The sequence below is a fragment of the Mercenaria mercenaria genome, chromosome 5, assembly GCF_021730395.1.
Source record: "Mercenaria mercenaria strain notata chromosome 5, MADL_Memer_1, whole genome shotgun sequence".
Lineage (NCBI taxonomy): Eukaryota > Metazoa > Mollusca > Bivalvia > Venerida > Veneridae > Mercenaria > Mercenaria mercenaria.
The window spans coordinates 11799396-11817930 of record NC_069365.1 but is presented as its reverse complement, the minus strand read 5'-3'; the positions used below and the strand labels follow the sequence as shown (position 1 = coordinate 11817930).

The 18535-nt window shown below is 36.0% G+C and overlaps 1 protein-coding gene across 1 annotated transcript in view; it reads right to left on the bottom strand.

Annotated features, from left to right (window-relative positions):
• Positions 1 to 277: 277 nt before the first annotated feature.
• Positions 278 to 18535, bottom strand: part of LOC128557247 (uncharacterized) — a 57729-nt gene continuing 39471 nt past the window's right edge. Inside the window, exons 10-16 of the mRNA XM_053544430.1 lie at positions 15161 to 15340; positions 6963 to 7139; positions 5667 to 5822; positions 4284 to 4490; positions 3233 to 3346; positions 2621 to 2813; positions 278 to 454 (exon numbers count right to left, since the gene is read on the bottom strand). Coding sequence (XP_053400405.1) covers positions 278 to 454; positions 2621 to 2813; positions 3233 to 3346; positions 4284 to 4490; positions 5667 to 5822; positions 6963 to 7139; positions 15161 to 15340 — 1204 coding nt within the window. The remainder of the gene's footprint in view (positions 455 to 2620; positions 2814 to 3232; positions 3347 to 4283; positions 4491 to 5666; positions 5823 to 6962; positions 7140 to 15160; positions 15341 to 18535) is intronic.

Here is an 18535-nt window from a genome sequence, read left to right as displayed (position 1 = left end):
AAAATTAAATAATCAACATAATCAAACTCTTGAGTTGTAAAAATGTTTCTTTACATAACCGGGCTTTTTTTATAATTATTGTTTACATGAGCCGGAATTAATTTAAGTGTTAAATGTTTTAGTTTTTCAAAAAACTAACCAATATTTCTATAAAAAGAACATAATCATTGAAAAGAATATTTATTAAGTAAAACATATCTGCAGTCAAATTCAAATGTGCGTCTAACTTTTTGCTCAAACTATCATTTCTTACCGAAACCGTAATTAGCACACAAAACTATTGGCATACATTTTTACGAAAGAAAACATTTACACAGTATAATCTAGTAATGAGGTATAAACTTGCCTTTTTCGCGTCCTTGTCTTGAGTCATACCATTGGATGGACTGTGTAACGCTCTCATTAAAACGTCCTGTTGATTTTGTGAAATTGCCCCACAGATGTTATAAGACTCCTTTAAAGTTTACGTAGAATACATAATATAATATAAAATATGTGTTTTAATAATCCTCTTTCAAACGAATGAGGATAAAGAATACACTTCCCCTTTACTATTATTATTATAACTGAAATATAATAATCAAAGTAAAACATACTGATACAAGTAATAAGTTGATCGAAGAAAGAACAAAATCTGAGTTGATCGAGGAAAGAACAAGATCTAAGTTGACCGAAGAAAGAATAAGATCTGTTCCTGACAACATGTTAGTTACACATTATAAAAATGAACTAATTGATACATATTAGTCTGTCCAGAGAAGAGTTGTTACATTTAACAAATTCTTGTAGAAGTTTAGAGTGTAAATAGTAATAAAAACACCGACGGGCAATACTTTTGTATAAATGGTCGACTCAAAATTCTATTTAAAACAATTTTTTTTACATTTTGAATGAGCGTTTGAGCAAATCAGTATTAGATGCTTTTCCTTTATTTGTTTTTTATGGTTTAGCACCGTTTGTTTAACAGTATTTCAGTTCTGTAACGGCAGGCAGTTAACCGAACCAGTGTTTCTGGACCAACACATTCTCCGCAAGTAATTGCCAACTTATCCACATGAACCAGAGGTGGAAGACGAATAATATCAAACATAAGTTTTTCATCAAATAGTCACGGAGAATATACGCCGTGCCAGTGAATCGACATCTACGTTCTTCATATTGAGTTAAGCGGGCGGGCTTAATACTTTTCATAGTGAATGGGGAGTTTCTATTTAATAAAATACCCACCAAATTGCCATAATTCCAGTTTAATAGCTAAAATAGAATTGTACTTTTAATTATCTGGGTTAGTGTAAAAAGAATTAGCATAATAAATGAAGAGAAGTCTGGCTCACACAAACTTATGTATGGATACCACAGCACTAGATTATAAAACATCAAAGGGCCATAATTGTGTTACAAATGGTCAGATAACACTTTTGGTTTTACATCATACCTTCTCACGATAATTAATCGTCAAGTAAGTCTTACAGAAAGTCTTTGATAATAATAGTAATGTTGCTGCACCACGTAAACCTATCTAACGGCTTGCATAACAAGTGGGTCATGATGACCCTTTATCGCTCACCTGATAAAGCTTTTCCTTTGATTTGAATAGTGACCTAGTTTTTGCTCAATATGACCCAGTTCCGACCTTGGCATAGAAATCAAGATAAACATTCTGACAAAATTTCATGACGATAGTGTCATAAATGTGGCCTCTATGGTGTTAATAAGCTTTCCCTTTGATTTGACTTGGTTACCTAGTTTTTGATCCCACATGACCCAGTTTGAAACTATCCAAGAGATCATCAAGACATTCTGTGAAAGTTTGTATCAAATCAAAACCTAAATGAAATCTTTATATGGCTGAAAGGGCCAGAAAAGAAAATTTTGCCCCTTTCAAAGGCAGTAACTCTAGAACTCCTGATGGAATCTAGCCGGTTTTAAAAAGGAACCGAGATCTTATTGTGACTTAAGTTGTGTGTAAGTGTGGTTAAAATGGAATGTAAACTATCACTTCTATCGTGTTCACAAGGTACACATTAACAATTCTGGCTCTTTCTGGGGTAAGTCAGTGGCCATAATTCCGAAACCTATTATTAGATTTGACAGATTCATCATGGAATCCAAGATCTATTGTTTTTAAAGATATTTTGCAAGTTTGTAATAAATCAAACATAATGGGATGTGGCCAGTTTTCGAAAGAAACGAGATATTATGTCAGTACTATTATGTGCAAAGTTTGTTAAAATATAGGCAAAATGTGGTCTCTATCGTGTTCACAAGCCAAAATAGCAAATTTTGGCCATTTAAAGTGCCACAATTCTGGGACCAATGATAGGATCTGGCCAGTTTTCAAAAGAAACCGAGATATTATGCCAATATAAGTTCTGTTGCAAGTTAAACAAAAATCGGTTGCAAAATGTTCTCTCTATCGTGTTCACAAGAAATTGTGAACGGACGACGGACGATGGGCAATCACACAAAAACACCTTGTCACTACGTGACAGGGGAACTAAAAATATGATGACATGGAAGAATGCCTCAAGATGTGCAGAATTAACGGGATTAAACAAGTGTAACATTGATTTTCGTTGATTAATGGATCCTACTCATATATTCTGATAAAACAACATACGACAATGATGTGTAGTAAGTAGTCAATACAACGTCTTTCATCTGATGTTTCTAGAACCTCGAATGCATCGGTCCAGGGGTTATCATACAATTCGGAATATTGCTCGGCGAGTTTACTAGCTCGGTTCGGATCACTAAGGTCTGCAATATTCGGATTGTTGTCAGTCAGGTTTGCTCCAGCTACCTTTGATAATCTGAATATGTAAAGAATATAAAATAGCTTGGTATTAATACGTGTTCTTGTTGTGACAACCGCTGTGTAGTGCGAATATGGCGATGTTCTGGGATAACTAGATAAGATTAGTTTCTATGCTGCTTTATATACACACCCGAATTGTAATTACACATTCGCACTAGTTCATCATTTGCATATAAACCAAATTTCTGTTATAATGTCTCACAAACCAGCAGTGACATTCTAGCCTTTTAAACTAATTGGAACCAGAGAAGCTGTATTTTCTCTCCCTGAAAGTAAACTGGATCTCAAGGATGCGCTTAATTATATATATATATATATATAATTGTACAATTGTAAAGATATAGATATGAAAACTTTAACAAAATTTAATACTTTCTAGATCAATATAGAATATTTCAAAAAGGTTCATTATACCTATTTAAAAGTTCATCCTTGTTTTTCTTCAAATCCTCTATTTCGCAAAGCAATCTCTTTTCAATTTCTTTTAATTCATTATACGTTTCCGCTCTTACGAATTTCCGTTGAAAACTGAATAAAATTGTAAAAAATATGATATACAACTTACTTTATATTTTTGTTAGGTAAATTCTACTTAATTTCTTTCCATAGAAAAGTTATTTACATTTTGCTGTATACTGGTTAAAGGACTTTGGTGGCATTTCATAATAATTTCTTCTTTATCATTTTTTAGCTACAAAGAAGATGTTGTAAATTCATACTTTGCATATATACTACATACTGCTAACAATGACCACAGATATATACCTCAACAGTAGGAGGGTATGTACTGAATTAAATAAAAGTTAGAAATAAAAAAAGTAAGAAAAATGGAATATAAAGAAACTGGTCCTGGAGTACTTAAATTATTCTTTGTAATGGTCTTCCGATATACGATATAAATGATTTAAAGTGGCAGCAAATCCCACTCTTTTGTTACAGTTGTTAAGTTTATTTTTTTTTATTGGCGGACACGTTTTTCTGTTTGTTTTATCGTTTTGAGAAAATGAATTTCCAACGTTCACGGTATAGGAAGCGTGGCTTTCCCTGCCGAACATTCATCCTTGCTTTTTTCCATTTTCCCAAACACCTCCATTATTTAATCTACCGCCTACTAGCTTTTTGTACTTTGCATATGGTTAAAAGTGGTTGTTGTTGGACCTTTTAAGCAACCTGTCTGCTTTTTTTCCGTTACATGTTCTTTTTTGTTACTGGCTTACTTTGCAACGCACGGCTCTATGGCTGTGTTCGGGAATTTAGCCAGGTCCAATGGAGCTGAACACAACATCACAGTCAAGCTACTGTTGTAATGACTCCTTTGTTATATACACCTATAAATTATTTACAACAAAGCAAACCAAAGCGTAATGTTACGGGTCTTACGACTTAAGAACGTAAATGAAATTGAAGAGGATACAATTTAATGATGGAAAGTCCCAAGTGACAAGATATTTAAGTCTTTACAAACCTTTCACAGTTCTCCTTCACACATTGGTTGATCCAGCTAATGCCAGTCACAACAGGATTAAGAGCCAAAGAGATTCCCTTTGCAACTTTTTCAGTGTCAAAATATTTTGGGTCAGAAAAATCAAGCGGTTGATTCGTAATCAATTTCGTGATTTCCTGTATTGCCGGCACAGTCAGACTGACGACTTGTATCCTATCTGTTTTCCATCTAAAAAGACAATGTTAAAACTAGATTTCCATGATATATTCATATGGTAAGTGAGTTTACACTACAGTTTATTACGTTCCAATACAGCGGATACTCGCTTATCCCGAAAGTCAGGTATCTAGTACCTTCAAAATTACATCCTTATATATGCATTTTTTTACTTTGTTTAGTAAAGTTGGATACACTTTGACTTCGGTTATGTCGAAGAGAATTTGTAGTTCCTTGAGCCAATTCCTTTGCAAATTGAATTTGACGTGTCGTAGTTACAAGTATGTGGCAAACATAAAGGGTAGACAATGCGTTTCAAACATGAAATGATTAGAAAATATGAAAAATGCGTTTAAAATTGCTCTCGAGATGTGTATGTAATTTATGCTTACTTGTACATGTATATATCTATATATATTCAATGTTCCCTATGAGGAAAGAAAGTGTACGTTATGTTCATTGTCTTCTTAAATGCCCATTTTTTCCTACGAAAGAATAAAACATATCCCTAGAGCGTTCTGCAACTGGCCAAATATAATTAAATTTCGCGAACTGATGTCCTCCGTAACATTTGGTGTATTAAAAATCATAAGTGCATTCGTGTCGTTGACAATAAATTATATCCGAAATAGCCAGTAATGATATGTAAAAAACACAATCATATCACATATATCCAATAGGTAACACTAATCTCACAGTAATGTCCACGCTGTCAACGCGCAGTCAAAATTCATAGATGTATCCAATCCCTTAGACGATACCGTCAGTGGTATACCTTGTAATAACTATATCATGCTTTTTCCGAGATCTTTTTCTCCCAATAAGTATATTTTTTCCAAACCTCGGTGCTGACATTTTTTTATGTATTTTTCACTAAGTTTAACGATTTGTATTTGTGATATTTTGTAAATTGTATTTTTGTATATTACATATAATTATGTCTGTATCCTTTTAACCCACATTCATGTTATAACATGTATGTAATCTGACATTAAAAAGTATTTGTTGTTGTCATTGTTCTATTTTAGCACGGCGAATACATTAAGCAAACATCACCTTGGAAATAAAATTTTAAGTCGAATTCCGGTTATCAAACAAGTTATAAAAACGAGATATTCATTTTCAACTTGTTACATTAGATGTGTTGGTAATCTTAAATATATCTTACTAAATTTACTAAATTTTTACCTTTTTATGTTTTGGATGATATTGTTACGCATTTCTGTAAGATCAGATTTGCTAACAGCACCTCCACTAGTGGCACGCTTCTTGTTTTCTTCTTCCTCGGAAAAAACAGTCCATAGATCTATCAGCCATTTTTGTTCATCTTGCATTTCAATTTGTCTGTTAAATGAAACGAGTTAAAAAGAAAGTCCATGCGTAGAAATAATACAATTATATGTCTTATGCATGTTACAGGTACTAGAACTGAACTTATGTGTCTTAAGCGTTGATAAATAAACCAAATAATCTTTGTGATCTTAAGTTGTAATGCATTTATATGCCTTCTGTAAACTCTAAAACTCGTAATTTCATACATAGCCAAGATTTTAGGAAATGCCATAACGAGTAAGACAAAATAGAAAGATTCGCCCGGTTATGATTTTTTTCTTAAAATCATGCAGAATCTCCACACGAGTCAGTTGATTTCGAAAGAGCTGTTTCTGAATGTGTACGTACGGTGCCCCTAAAGTGACATGTTACACACTTTTTTTCCACTTAGGTAATGTGAGACTTTTTTTATTTCGTTTAAACGAAATAGTTATTTCGTTCAAACGAAATGATTTCGTTTAAACGAAATAGTTATTTCGTTAAAACGAAATGATTTCGTTTAAACAAAATGTAAACGAAATAGTTATTTCGTTAAAACGAAATGGTTTCGTTTAAACGAAATAAAAAAGTCTCACATTACTTAAGTGGAAAAAAAGTGTGTAACATGTCACTTTAGGGGCACCGTATGTACGAGATGTTTTTTGTTTTGTTATTTGATATGCTCCTGACTTACATTTAGGGAGAGAACTGATAATTTTCTTTTGCAGTAATATACCATCGCTGCAGAGAGGTAAACTATTTCAATGACGAAATATTAGATTTACAGCTAGATGTCTCGGTCTTGCATGCAACTAATTGTTTTGTTATGGTGATTGCTTGTGGGAACATTTGCGTCATCTGAAACTTAAATCCCTTGAAAAATTGCGAACCAAGCAGACACCGTTAAAATTGACCTCCAAATGTAATCTTAGCATTTGAGCTAGGGATCTGGGTCATGCGCGATACATGTTTTCCTTGTCATCCTTTGTTTTGTGTCAAGTAATTTAAAAAAAAAAATCCCAATGTATGTCACAGCTAAGGATCAAATTCTGACCAATAGATAGACGGACGGACGCAGAAAAAAACGAACAGACGTAGCCCTTTTCTACGCCAAAATATTTTCATTGAAAACGACGGCAGGGGACAATAAAATGAATGCTTATTTAAAATTACCTTTCTGAGAAATCACGCTTTTGCCGATCAAGTTTTGAACGAATGTTGCGTATCTCTTTCTGTATTCCGTCATCAGTCGCCTCGGACAAATCAATGGGTCTTCCAGTTGTTAAATCATCAATATCTTTCATCAATTCTTTAAGCTCCTTGTTAATACAGGCTCGTTCTTGTTCATACCTAAAAGAATAGTTGACACATACATTATCTTGATGTAAAGTATGGTCTCTTGCTCGTCAATCACAAAAAAAGTTTTACAAGACTGGTCCGTAGTAACTTTACAACAGTATTTAAGTCTGACCATCTTGGAGCTAGATAAATACAATTAGCATATCGATTAGTATCTAAAATTTCAACAGTTAATGTAATACTAGTAAATGTATTTTTGTATTAGCTGTGTTTCAGTCACATTTTGATGAACATGTGGAAGGTCTAAGAATATTGTCAGATCATGACAGCAACTGACCGTTCCGAGGCCGTACCCAACAGTATTCCTTTGTTTGTTTTTCCCGTTATCATTATTTACTCTATCTATTTATTTATGTGCATAATATTATGTGAATCAATTATTATTAAGTTGTAAAAGCACAAACCAGTCAAAGTTTAAAAAAATAAATATCAAGAATAAATTTAGTATCAAATGAAGTGTCACTGGTAACAAGATTTTTGTTAAAATAACAAAATAACTCTTATTCCAAATTCCAAATTTAAAAATGATTTTGAGCAAGCTGATTCGATCATTCAATTTTAAGGCAGTTTGTAGCCTGACCTATATTTTCAGCTGGCACTGAAACCAAACAGCCTAATATGATGACGTGAGCGATTGTTCGATTCCAACAATTTATTTTCTGCTTTATATTTTATCATTCAAACGAAACATATGAGTGGTGTGTTTTGGGCGACCTGTGGTTGTCTCATTTTTCTATGTTATTGGTTGCTATTTATTATTATTCAAAATCGTCCCTGGAATCTCTACTCCATATGTATTCAGTCGTAATTTCATCCATTACAAAATGACTAGAACATCAGTACTCGGGTGACCCGCCAATTCAAATCGTTTTGTTTCAGCGTATAATAATTCTTTAATAACATACTGCAGTTGAAGACCTCCGTAATCAAGACTGTTATATGATGCTCCACTACAGGACTTTGCTGACAATGGGCAATCAATGTTAAGTGATCGTGCGCATTCTGTGACATGACTCCTTTAAAAACTATACCAATTGAGAATCAATACTGCATAAAGTTCTTGCATTATGCACTCCCTCTCAATGTTATCTATCATAATGACATTTTTTATTAAATTCATTTTAGTAGTTGGAAGTCATTATGAAGAAAAAAGTAAGGACATAAGGGAGATGACTTGAAAAATTCCAATGGAATTATCATTCTTGTGCACTGCACTCCCTTTTATTGATACCTTTCAATTTCATTGAAATGTCTTCTGTTCTTTCGGATTAGGAAAAAAAACTTAGTTTAAACAGGAGGGTCATGATGACCCTGAATCGCTCACCTGAGTAATATGAGCCACATGTTTAAAATGACAAACTGATGCTAAAATATTAGAAAGAAGGTCAGTAGGTCACATTGATGGTCACTGAAAGCCAGTTTTAAGATCGGTGTGCAGTCACAATCAAGTGACCCCTAATCACTTGGGGTCATCAGGTAATTATAATTAAACAGTCTAGGAAATATGATCTGATAATTTTTTTTAGTATTTATTCCTATATAACTCATATAACAACTGACCCCCAGGGCGGGGCCTCTTTTCACCCCAGGGGCATAATTTGAACAATCTTGTTAGAGATCTACTAGGCAATGCTTCATACCAAATAACAAAGGCCTAGGCCTTGAACGTTCGAGCAAGAATATTTTTTCCCTATATAAGTCTATGTTAAATTTGGGACCCCCAGGGCAGGGCCTCTTTTCACCCCAGGGGCATAATTTGAACTATTTTGGTAGAGGACCACAAGACAATGCAACATACCAAATATCAAAAGCCTAGGCCTTGCAGTTTAAGGCAAGAAGATGTTTAAAGTTTTTTCCTATATAAGTCTATGTAAAACTTGAGACGCCCCAGGGCTGGGCCTCTTTTCACCCCATGGGCATAATTTGAATGATGTTGGTAGAGGACCACAAGGTAATGCAACATACCATATATCAAAGGCGTAGGTCTTGTGGTTTTAGACAAGAAGATTTTTAAAGTTTTTTTCCTATATAAGTCTATGTAAAACTTGTGACCCCTGGGGAGGGGCCTCTTTTCACTCCAGGGGCATAATTTCAACAATTTTGATAAGAGGACCGTAAGATGATGTCACATGCCAAATATCAAGGCTCTATGCCTTGCGGTTTTGGACAAGAAGATTTTTAAAGTTTTTCCTTTCGGTTGCCATGGCAACCAGAGTTCTGCGTGGAATTCAATTCTTTGAACAATTTTGAAAGGAGGCCGCCCAAGAATCATTCCTGAGAAGTTAAGTTTAATTCTGTTCAGTGGTTTTCAAGGACAATATTTTTTTAGAAATTGTTGACGGACGCACGCCGCACGACGGACGACGGACATTGAGCGGTCACAAAAGCTCACCATGAGCCTTTGGCTCAGGTGAGCTTAAAAGGCAAGTAAGTTTACAACTACTCAACATATAGTAATGGTTCCCGTGCACCGTTCACTGAATTAACTCTAAACAGTTTTTATGTATAAATTGTCTCTTTAGTAATTTTAGAATTATGCATCGGACAAGGAAAATACATGCACAGAGAGAGAGAGAGAGAGAGAGAGAGAGAGCCTTATTCAGCAAAGATTTATGATCTGGTACACTGCCTGTTTTAATGCCATCTATCATTTTCTGCAGTTTAAATAAATTATCTTCATTCCTTTAACAGTTATGATCAGTACAACTTAACTAAATAAAAGAAAATAATTCAAACAGTAAGAAATATAGAGTTATGGTTTTCATGCAGTGTCCTTTTTCCTTTTGTTTTCTTTCATTGTGTGAAATTTAAACAAAATCCCTCGTACAGATTTAGAATAATATTGTAGCGAGATGCCCCTATCAGAATGTATATATGCTGATATGATTTAGTTGCCGTATACCTTATAATTCGTACCAAAAATAGTTAGACACAATCATATTTGCACCACTATTTCGACACGCCGATGAGCCATTATAAACAAATTAAGGATAAATAACGCACTCCAATGATCATTGTACTTACAAGCTTGATTTCGTCATGATCAATGACCGCTTATTAAGTAGTATTTTAGTAGATCCTATATAAGGTATTAACCAGGCATTGCGTTTGTTGTGAATCGCCAGTAGTATAGTCCTGATGATTTCGGAGAGTGCCTCCGAGGCTCCGAAGCTATCACGTGACCCCATGACGTCATCAATGACCGAACAATGGGGAGGGTATCCTATGACTGCGCAGGAACAATAGGGCGGTATCCTATGACTGCGCACGAACAATAGGAGCCTCGGAAGCGAGGTTATCACGTTACGCGGAAAAACCCATGACGTCACAATCGCGCAACAAGATGGCGGACAGGTCAATGCCCTAGAACAATGGGGAGCCGCACCCAACATTCCAAAGAACAAAAGAGAGTAGGTGAGTCGATAGGAAATTACCATGACGTCACAGCCACACCCAACATTCCATAGGAAATTACCATGACGTCACTGCCGCACCCAGCATTCCCAAAACAATAGAGACTAAGTGAGTCAATCGGAAAGTCCCATGACGTCATGGCCCAACCCAACATTCCAGACTGCAATGTGGTGAGTCAATCTGAAATTCCCACGACGTCAAAGCCCAACCCTAATATTGAAGAAAAGGAGCAGCCTGATCTTCGGATGACTCATCGGGTCAAGGTCACCTCGGTCAATGCCCTACAACAGAGCCCAACCCAACATTCCGGACTTATTATCATTTTTTAATCTATTTTCTATTGTCCTATCATAATGGAATTTTTAATCGTATACAGTAATACTTTATATAAAACGAAATATGAAATGTAAACAAATATCTAACCCAATAATTGTTATGCCACGGATCAAATAACGGAATGTTAACGATCTTATCGTTTTCCGTAATTGACTGTTTAAGAAATTTCAGCCCGTGTCAATTACATTGTAAGCGATGAGGCAAATCAAGCCCTCTCTAGTATACATAAACACGAAGTTACAATAGTAAAAAGCCCGAAAAAAAAATCCAGTCAATTTAATAAATTGATATAAGAACCACGATATTATTGAACTCATTGAGAAAATGTTTTTTAAATTTGTTTAACGTAACTTTTATTTCTCATTATATCTGAAATACCAGTTAATTATAGGTAAATTTCAATTTTGACACGTTTAACGGTTGTATTGTAATATTTAAACCTTTTCACAATTGACTATTGAGCTTTCAATCGGTTTCAATTACACTGTGTGCGACAAGGCGGAACATGATCTCTTCTTAAATACCCGGTGGAAAAAAGTCAACAAACTTTGTAATTTTGATGTTACTTTATTTTCATCTTTTATATTATGGTCAATTTTATTTATTTATTTATATTTTTTGTAGACATAGCAATAAATCACCTCCTCATTCAATAATAGTAATCGCTAGATAAAACAAAGTCAAGTTTACAGTTTAATTGTGTCTTTTTCTTCAACCACTTTAATAACGTTTTCCAATAATGCATATTCGGGGCTGATTTTTTAACCTTAACAGTTCGCTTTCTGCCCAACGCTCGACCCTCTGCACCGGCCCCTCGGCGTCTATCTGTGGCACTCTTCCAGCTCCAACTCCAGCTCCATCCTGTTGAACTGGTGCTATTTCCCTTATTTCTGGAGGTTCGTATTGTTTTCGAACATTTTCAAAAAGGTAAATCTTTTTGTTAATCGCGTACTTCCACGCATCCTCGTTAGGGTACCCATCCATCAACTCCAGATCCGATGCCTTTTCCTTAATGGCTCTATAAATAGGATCTTCTTTAAGAGCACGGTACCATAGCATAGCGTTAGCAAAGGCTTTCGCTATCGTTTTCCTATATTTATCTCTCATGTCGAGAAAAACGCGATTCCTAGCGGTATCTATCGTGAGACCTTCCTCCTCCACATAGCTTTGAACTCTTTCAATGTATTCCGGTTGCCACTTTTCAAACGTTTGGTCTATAATGATACTCCACGGGTGCTCTGTTTCGTCGGAGGAGAAGAGGAATCATCATCATCCTCTCTATAATCAATTGTGTTTGAGAATTCATTATCGCTCTCATCATCCGAGACGTCCATTTCCTCTGTATTGACCGCTTTCATCGTCGAGCATCATCTTCTTATGACGTAACATGTTATCTCGTCTGCTGAAAACCTTGCCACAAACGTCGCATGTACTCATCTCCGCGACCGGTTAAATTATTCCGTTCTCCAAACACTTTGAGACAAATATCGCACTTAAACAGCTCACTCGGCGTCCAAATTACGAATGAGGAGGAGTCATATGAGCATTCATTTTTATACTGACAGATTGTGCTGTTATACACATTTTAGCATACACGCGTATTGTTGCGAAGGAAGTCTGTATAGTTGTGAGGGAAGTCTGAATAGTTGCGAGGGAAGTCTGTATTGTTGTGAGGGAAGTAGGGAAAATGCGTAATTGAGGCGGTAAAATGAGTAAATGAGGAGGTAAAATGAGTAAATGAGGAGGTAACATATTGTAATGAGGATTTGTTTGTTTGTTTGTTTTGGGTTTAACGCCGTTTTTCAACAGTATTTCAGTCATGTAACGGCGGGCAGTTAACCTAACCAGTGTTCCTGGATTCTGTACCAGTACAAACCTGCTCTCCGCAAGTAACTGCCAACTTCTCCACATGAATCAGAGGTGGAGGACTAATGATTTCAGACACAATGTCGTTTATCAAATAGTCACGGAGAACATACGCCCCGCCCGAGGATCGAACTCACGACCCCGCGATCCGTAGACCGACGCTCTACCTACTGAGCTAAGCGGGCGGGCTTTGTAATGAGGAGGTAAAATGAGTAAATGAGGAGGTAAAATGAGTAATAAGGAGGACGTTCTTGGCGCTCATACATGCGCTTTTGGCGCTTTCTGCACCAGTCTTTAAAAACCTGGCAAGGCTATATCTGCTACAAAAACTTAAGGCGATTTATTTAGTAGTTTGACATTACTTCATAACTAAAAGGGCATGGGTTTGATCAACAACAGCTGATGATGCTACTGCTCCTGATATTACTGCTGCTGCTGATGATGATGATAATACTACTGTTTCCCTAAGTAAATGAGTACACGAGGACGGAAAATGCGTAATTAGGAGGAAAAATGAGTAAATGAGGAGGTACCATAAGTAATGAGGAGGTAAAATGAGTAAATACCCTAATATAAAAATGAAAATAAAGTAACATCAAAATTACAAAGTTTGTTGACTTTTTTCCACCGGGTATTTAAGAAGAGATCATGTTCCGCCTTGTCGCACACAGTGTAATTGAAACCGATTGAAAGCTCAATAGTCAATTGTGAAAAGGTTTAAATATTACAATACAACCGTTAAACGTGTCAAAATTGAAATTTACCTATAATTAACTGGTATATCAGATATAATGAGAAATAAAAGTTACGTTAAACAAATTTAAAAAACATTTTCTCAATGAGTTCAATAATATCGTGGTTCTTATATCAATTTATTAAATTGACTGGATTTTTTTTTCGGGCTTTTTACTATTGTAACTTCGTGTTTATGTATACTAGAGAGGGCTTGATTTGCCTCATCGCTTACAATGTAATTGACACGGGCTGAAATTTCTTAAACAGTCAATTACGGAAAACGATAAGATCGTTAACATTCCGTTATTTGATCCGTGGCATAACAATTATTGGGTTAGATATTTGTTTACATTTCATATTTCGTTTTATATAAAGTATTACTGTATGCGATTAAGAATTCCATTATGATAGGACAATAGAAAATAGATTAAAAATGATAATAAGTCCGGAATGTTGGGTTGGGCTCTGTTGTAGGGCATTGACCGAGGTGACCTTGATCCGATGAGTCATCCGAAGATCAGGCTGCTCCTTTTCTTCAATATTAGGGTTGGGCTCTGACGTCGTGGGAATTTCAGATTGACTCACCTCATTGCAGTCTGGAATGTTGGATTGGGCCATGACGTCATGGGACTTTCCGACTGACTCACCTAGTCTCTATTGTTTTGGGAATGCTGGATGCGGCAGTGACGTCATGGTAATTTCCTATGGAATGTTGGGTGCGGCTGTGACGTCATGGTAATTTCCTATTGACTCACTTACTCTCTTTTGTTCTTTGGAATGTTGGGTTCGGCTCCCCATTGTTCTAGGGCATTGACCTGTCCGCCATCTTGTTGCGCGATTGTGACGTCATGGGTTTTTCCGCGTAACGTGATAACCTCGCTTCCGAGGCTCCTATTGTTCGAGCGCAGTCATAGGATACCGCCCCATTGTTCCTGCGCAGTCATACGATACCCTCCCCATTGTTCGGTCATTGATGACGTCATGGGGTCACGTGATAGCCTCGGAGCCTCGGAGGCACTATCCGAAATCGGCGGGACTATACTACTATCTCAGTGCTGGTCATCAATCCAAATTGGAATAAATTAATTCAGATTGATGTTTGTTCATACCACTTGTTTCCTAATCATTTGTTTTACAATCAGTTGGCAAAGAAGCCCATACAGTAATTGATACATATTTATTACGAACCGAGCTTAACCGTGCACGTTACTATAACTATGCTGAACAAAAGCGAAAACAAAATCCACAGTTTTGGAATATTATCTGGGCATAAGTGGTATGAATAATCTAATAAGTGTGTAAGGTGCAGTTATGGTTCTTTTGCACGCTGCACTTTCCCTTAATATTGCAGTTTAAATAAATCTCTTCAGCACATATTAAGTAATGGTTCGGAAAACGAAATTTAATAAAAGTAGATAACTCTAAAAGTGAAACAGTTTTAAGGCTTCCATACATCGCATTTCCACTCAATGGTCTCTGCCACTGTATGAAAAATAAATAAAATCCCTTGAATAGTTTCAAAGTTATGGCCCAGGTCCCCGGAAACGGACAAAAAGGGCAGGCTGACAGACAAACTAATGGACAGTGTGATTACTATATGGGTTCCGCCAAAAGGCAGAGCCCTAGAAATGATAAAAACGAATGCTAACTGATAGATTTACCTTTCTAAGTAATCACGTTTCTGACTTTCCAGTCGCAAACGAATATGGCGAATTTGTTGCTGTTGTATTCTACCAGCCAAGTTTTCATCAAATTTGACTTGTCTAGTCTTTGTTAAATATTGAACATCTTCTGCAAGATCTTTAAGTTCTTTGTCAATACAGACGTTTTCTTGTTCATACCTAAAATGGGAAAAATGTTTACGTATTATAGTTTACCAATTATTCTCATATATGTGGCTGGAAAACACCTACGTAGGCATTTCGTGAAGATGAAAGTTTTATGTGTTATATGTGAAGTATATGCTATAAGTAGTTCATTGATGCCGGTAGTCACAATTCTAAGGTCAAATTAAGGTCAAGAAATTAGGTCAAAAGTCATTAAGTATTTACTGATTTCATTTATATGGCATCATATCTTTGCCATTTTGATGAAATGAGTGATCAGAAATGGTATTTAATTGAAGCCAATGTACGAAACTATGAAATAAAATCACTATATGCAAATTAGCTCATTAGCATATTAACTTATATTAATGAAAGCGACAAAAATCGTACAAAATAACGATAAAAATTGGCATGTATGTACAGCTGTACAATATTTATTGTTTTAGATATTTTTTTTATGATTTGAAAAACAGAAAGGTAACAAATAATGTGGGATACTCATTTCTTGATAAACGCAACTGTTTATATCGCCATCATATGTGTTTTATGTGTAGATTCCGCTAGAAGTGGGTGGGTTGAGTTGACTTCTGACCAACAGTTTTTTAGTTATCTTTAGTATAATTGCGTAGTTGTTTTCACAAAAGCAAGGCAATTCTTTTGTATAAGGTACATATCTGCCGGCTATTTCAAACCGTGAACCTATGTCACACAGCCAATATGGCGGTCATTGTTTTCAAAATGGCGATCAAAACAACAATCAAAGGTAAGTATGTTCAAAAGTATACATATATATGAGCGTTTACGTAAGTTTTAATGTAATTTATTGCAATATTAAGATTGATAAATACAATTGCTTATAAAACCATACACCATGTAGGCAACCTCAGATAGCCAAAATGGCGCTCATTTTTCAAAATGGCTGCTAAATGTCAATATGTTAAGGTTTCTTTGCATACATTATAGAGTTTATATACTTGTTTTATGTGGTTTAGCACAGTATTGTGATTGAAAAACATTACTATTTTAAATCAGGTTGACACCATCTCAAACAACCAATAAGGCAGCCACTTTTCACAATGGTCGTCAATAAGACCAGCGTAAAGTTAGCAGTAGAGCAGTAACAGCAGTATTACTGATTTTACTGCTACAACGTTTTATGTTTTTCTAATATACTGGAGAATGAACAAAAGGTTTATTGTGAAGTTTTGCAGTATTTTGACTGATAATTAAAAATATACTATTTAAAACATATATTTGGTCTAAAATTAGGATAGCCTAAATTGGTCTCAATAGTATACTTAGTATAACGACTGGGCACTATATGTATCTAGTGGTATAAAAAAGGCAAATATGTATATCTTTGGCATATCGGCAGGCAAACTTGGCTTTTCATACACGCCAATATGGATATTCTTAGGATAAAGACAGGCAAACTGTGTATAAGTGATATATAGTCGGGCCATTTTTGGTATCATTTGTTTACAGACACGCCATCCGAGATAAATATTGATGCCACTATCGGTATCGAGGGTATATAGACATGCCACTCTGGGTATTCTGTGTTTACAGACTGGCCCTACTTGCTAAACATACAGACTATCTAGGGAAAACCTGGCTAAACATACAGACTATCTAGGGAAAACCTGGCTAAACATATAGACAACAATGGGTAGCCTTGATATAGAGACAGATAAAATAGGTACCATAGTTATACAGGAAAATAATCCTGGGTATACATACATGTACATTCCACTATGGGTATCTTAGTTATACAATCATTCACTCTGTTTGTTTTGTGCATACATGTATAGCCACCCTGGCTATACATACTGTCCACTTTGGGTACATTGGCTATGAATACTGGTCATGGGTTAACAGAAAGGCCTGGGTATCCTGTGAATACAGACAGGTCATAATGGCTACACGTGTGTACATACTGACAAATACTGGTATACTGAATACACAGACTGGCAACTCTGGGCATTCTGAACATACAGAAGGGCCAACCGAGTTTCACTGAAACTCTGGATAATCTGGATATACAGGCATGTCGTCCTGACTTAACAGTTGTATATAAAGGCTACTAAGGGCATCTTCGATTTACATACACCCCATTCTGGATATCTTGGGTATATAGACATGCCATCACGTCTATACATTCAAGTCACTTTGGATGACATTGGTATACAGACAGATTACCTATGTATCCACGGTATAAAGCCAGGCCACTCTGTGTACCCTGGATATACAAACATGTCATCGTGACCATATATACTGGCCATTATGGATATTCCTAGTTTACATAATAAGCCTTTCTGGGTAAAAAAAAAACTGGGTATACAGGCAGACCATCGTTGCTATACACTAGGCCAGTATATACGTTGAGTTTGCTTGGTATATAGACAAGTCACCTGAGTGCATCCTAGGCAGGCCACCTTGAGTATCCTAGGTATACAAAAAACCTGACCATTTACTTAATGCCACCACTATGAATATCTAGGTATTAATACATGCCACCGGTGTACCCCAGATATAAAGGCAGTTCTATCTGGGAATCCTTGGTATACTGTCAGGTCTTCTTGGCTATAAATACAGGCCACTATTGCATCCTGCAGGGTACCGCTATTTGTAAACTTGTTATACATAAAGACCACGCTGGGTATAGTGGGTATATAGATCTTCCTGGTTATATATACAGAAAACATTGGGTATCCTAGGTGTACAAACAGGCTTCTCGTGGTATCCATTGCATACATACAGGCTATCTGGGCTATATATGTATGCCAATACGGATATCCTTGATATACAAAATGACCGTCAATGTATCCAAGGTAGACAGGTCACTCTGGGTAATATGGATAAACATACAGGTCAGGTTAGCGATACACACAGATACACTTTGAATGGCCGTGGCATAAAAAGAGGCAACTATCGGTACCTTAGGTATAGATGCAGGACATTTTGGGTATATGGGGTATATAGACTGACAACATGTATATCCTGTGTATACAGACAGACCATCATAGCCATACATATATGCCAGTTATACATATACCGGTACTAAGTACGCTTCACAGCTTTGCATCGATAGCGTAAGATAATGGATCTAAGTTTGCATGCATACAAAGGGTACCACGGGTAACATGTATGACTGTATTCCTGTTATACCCAAAGTAACATATCAAATACTAAAGTGGATTGCAAGACGAA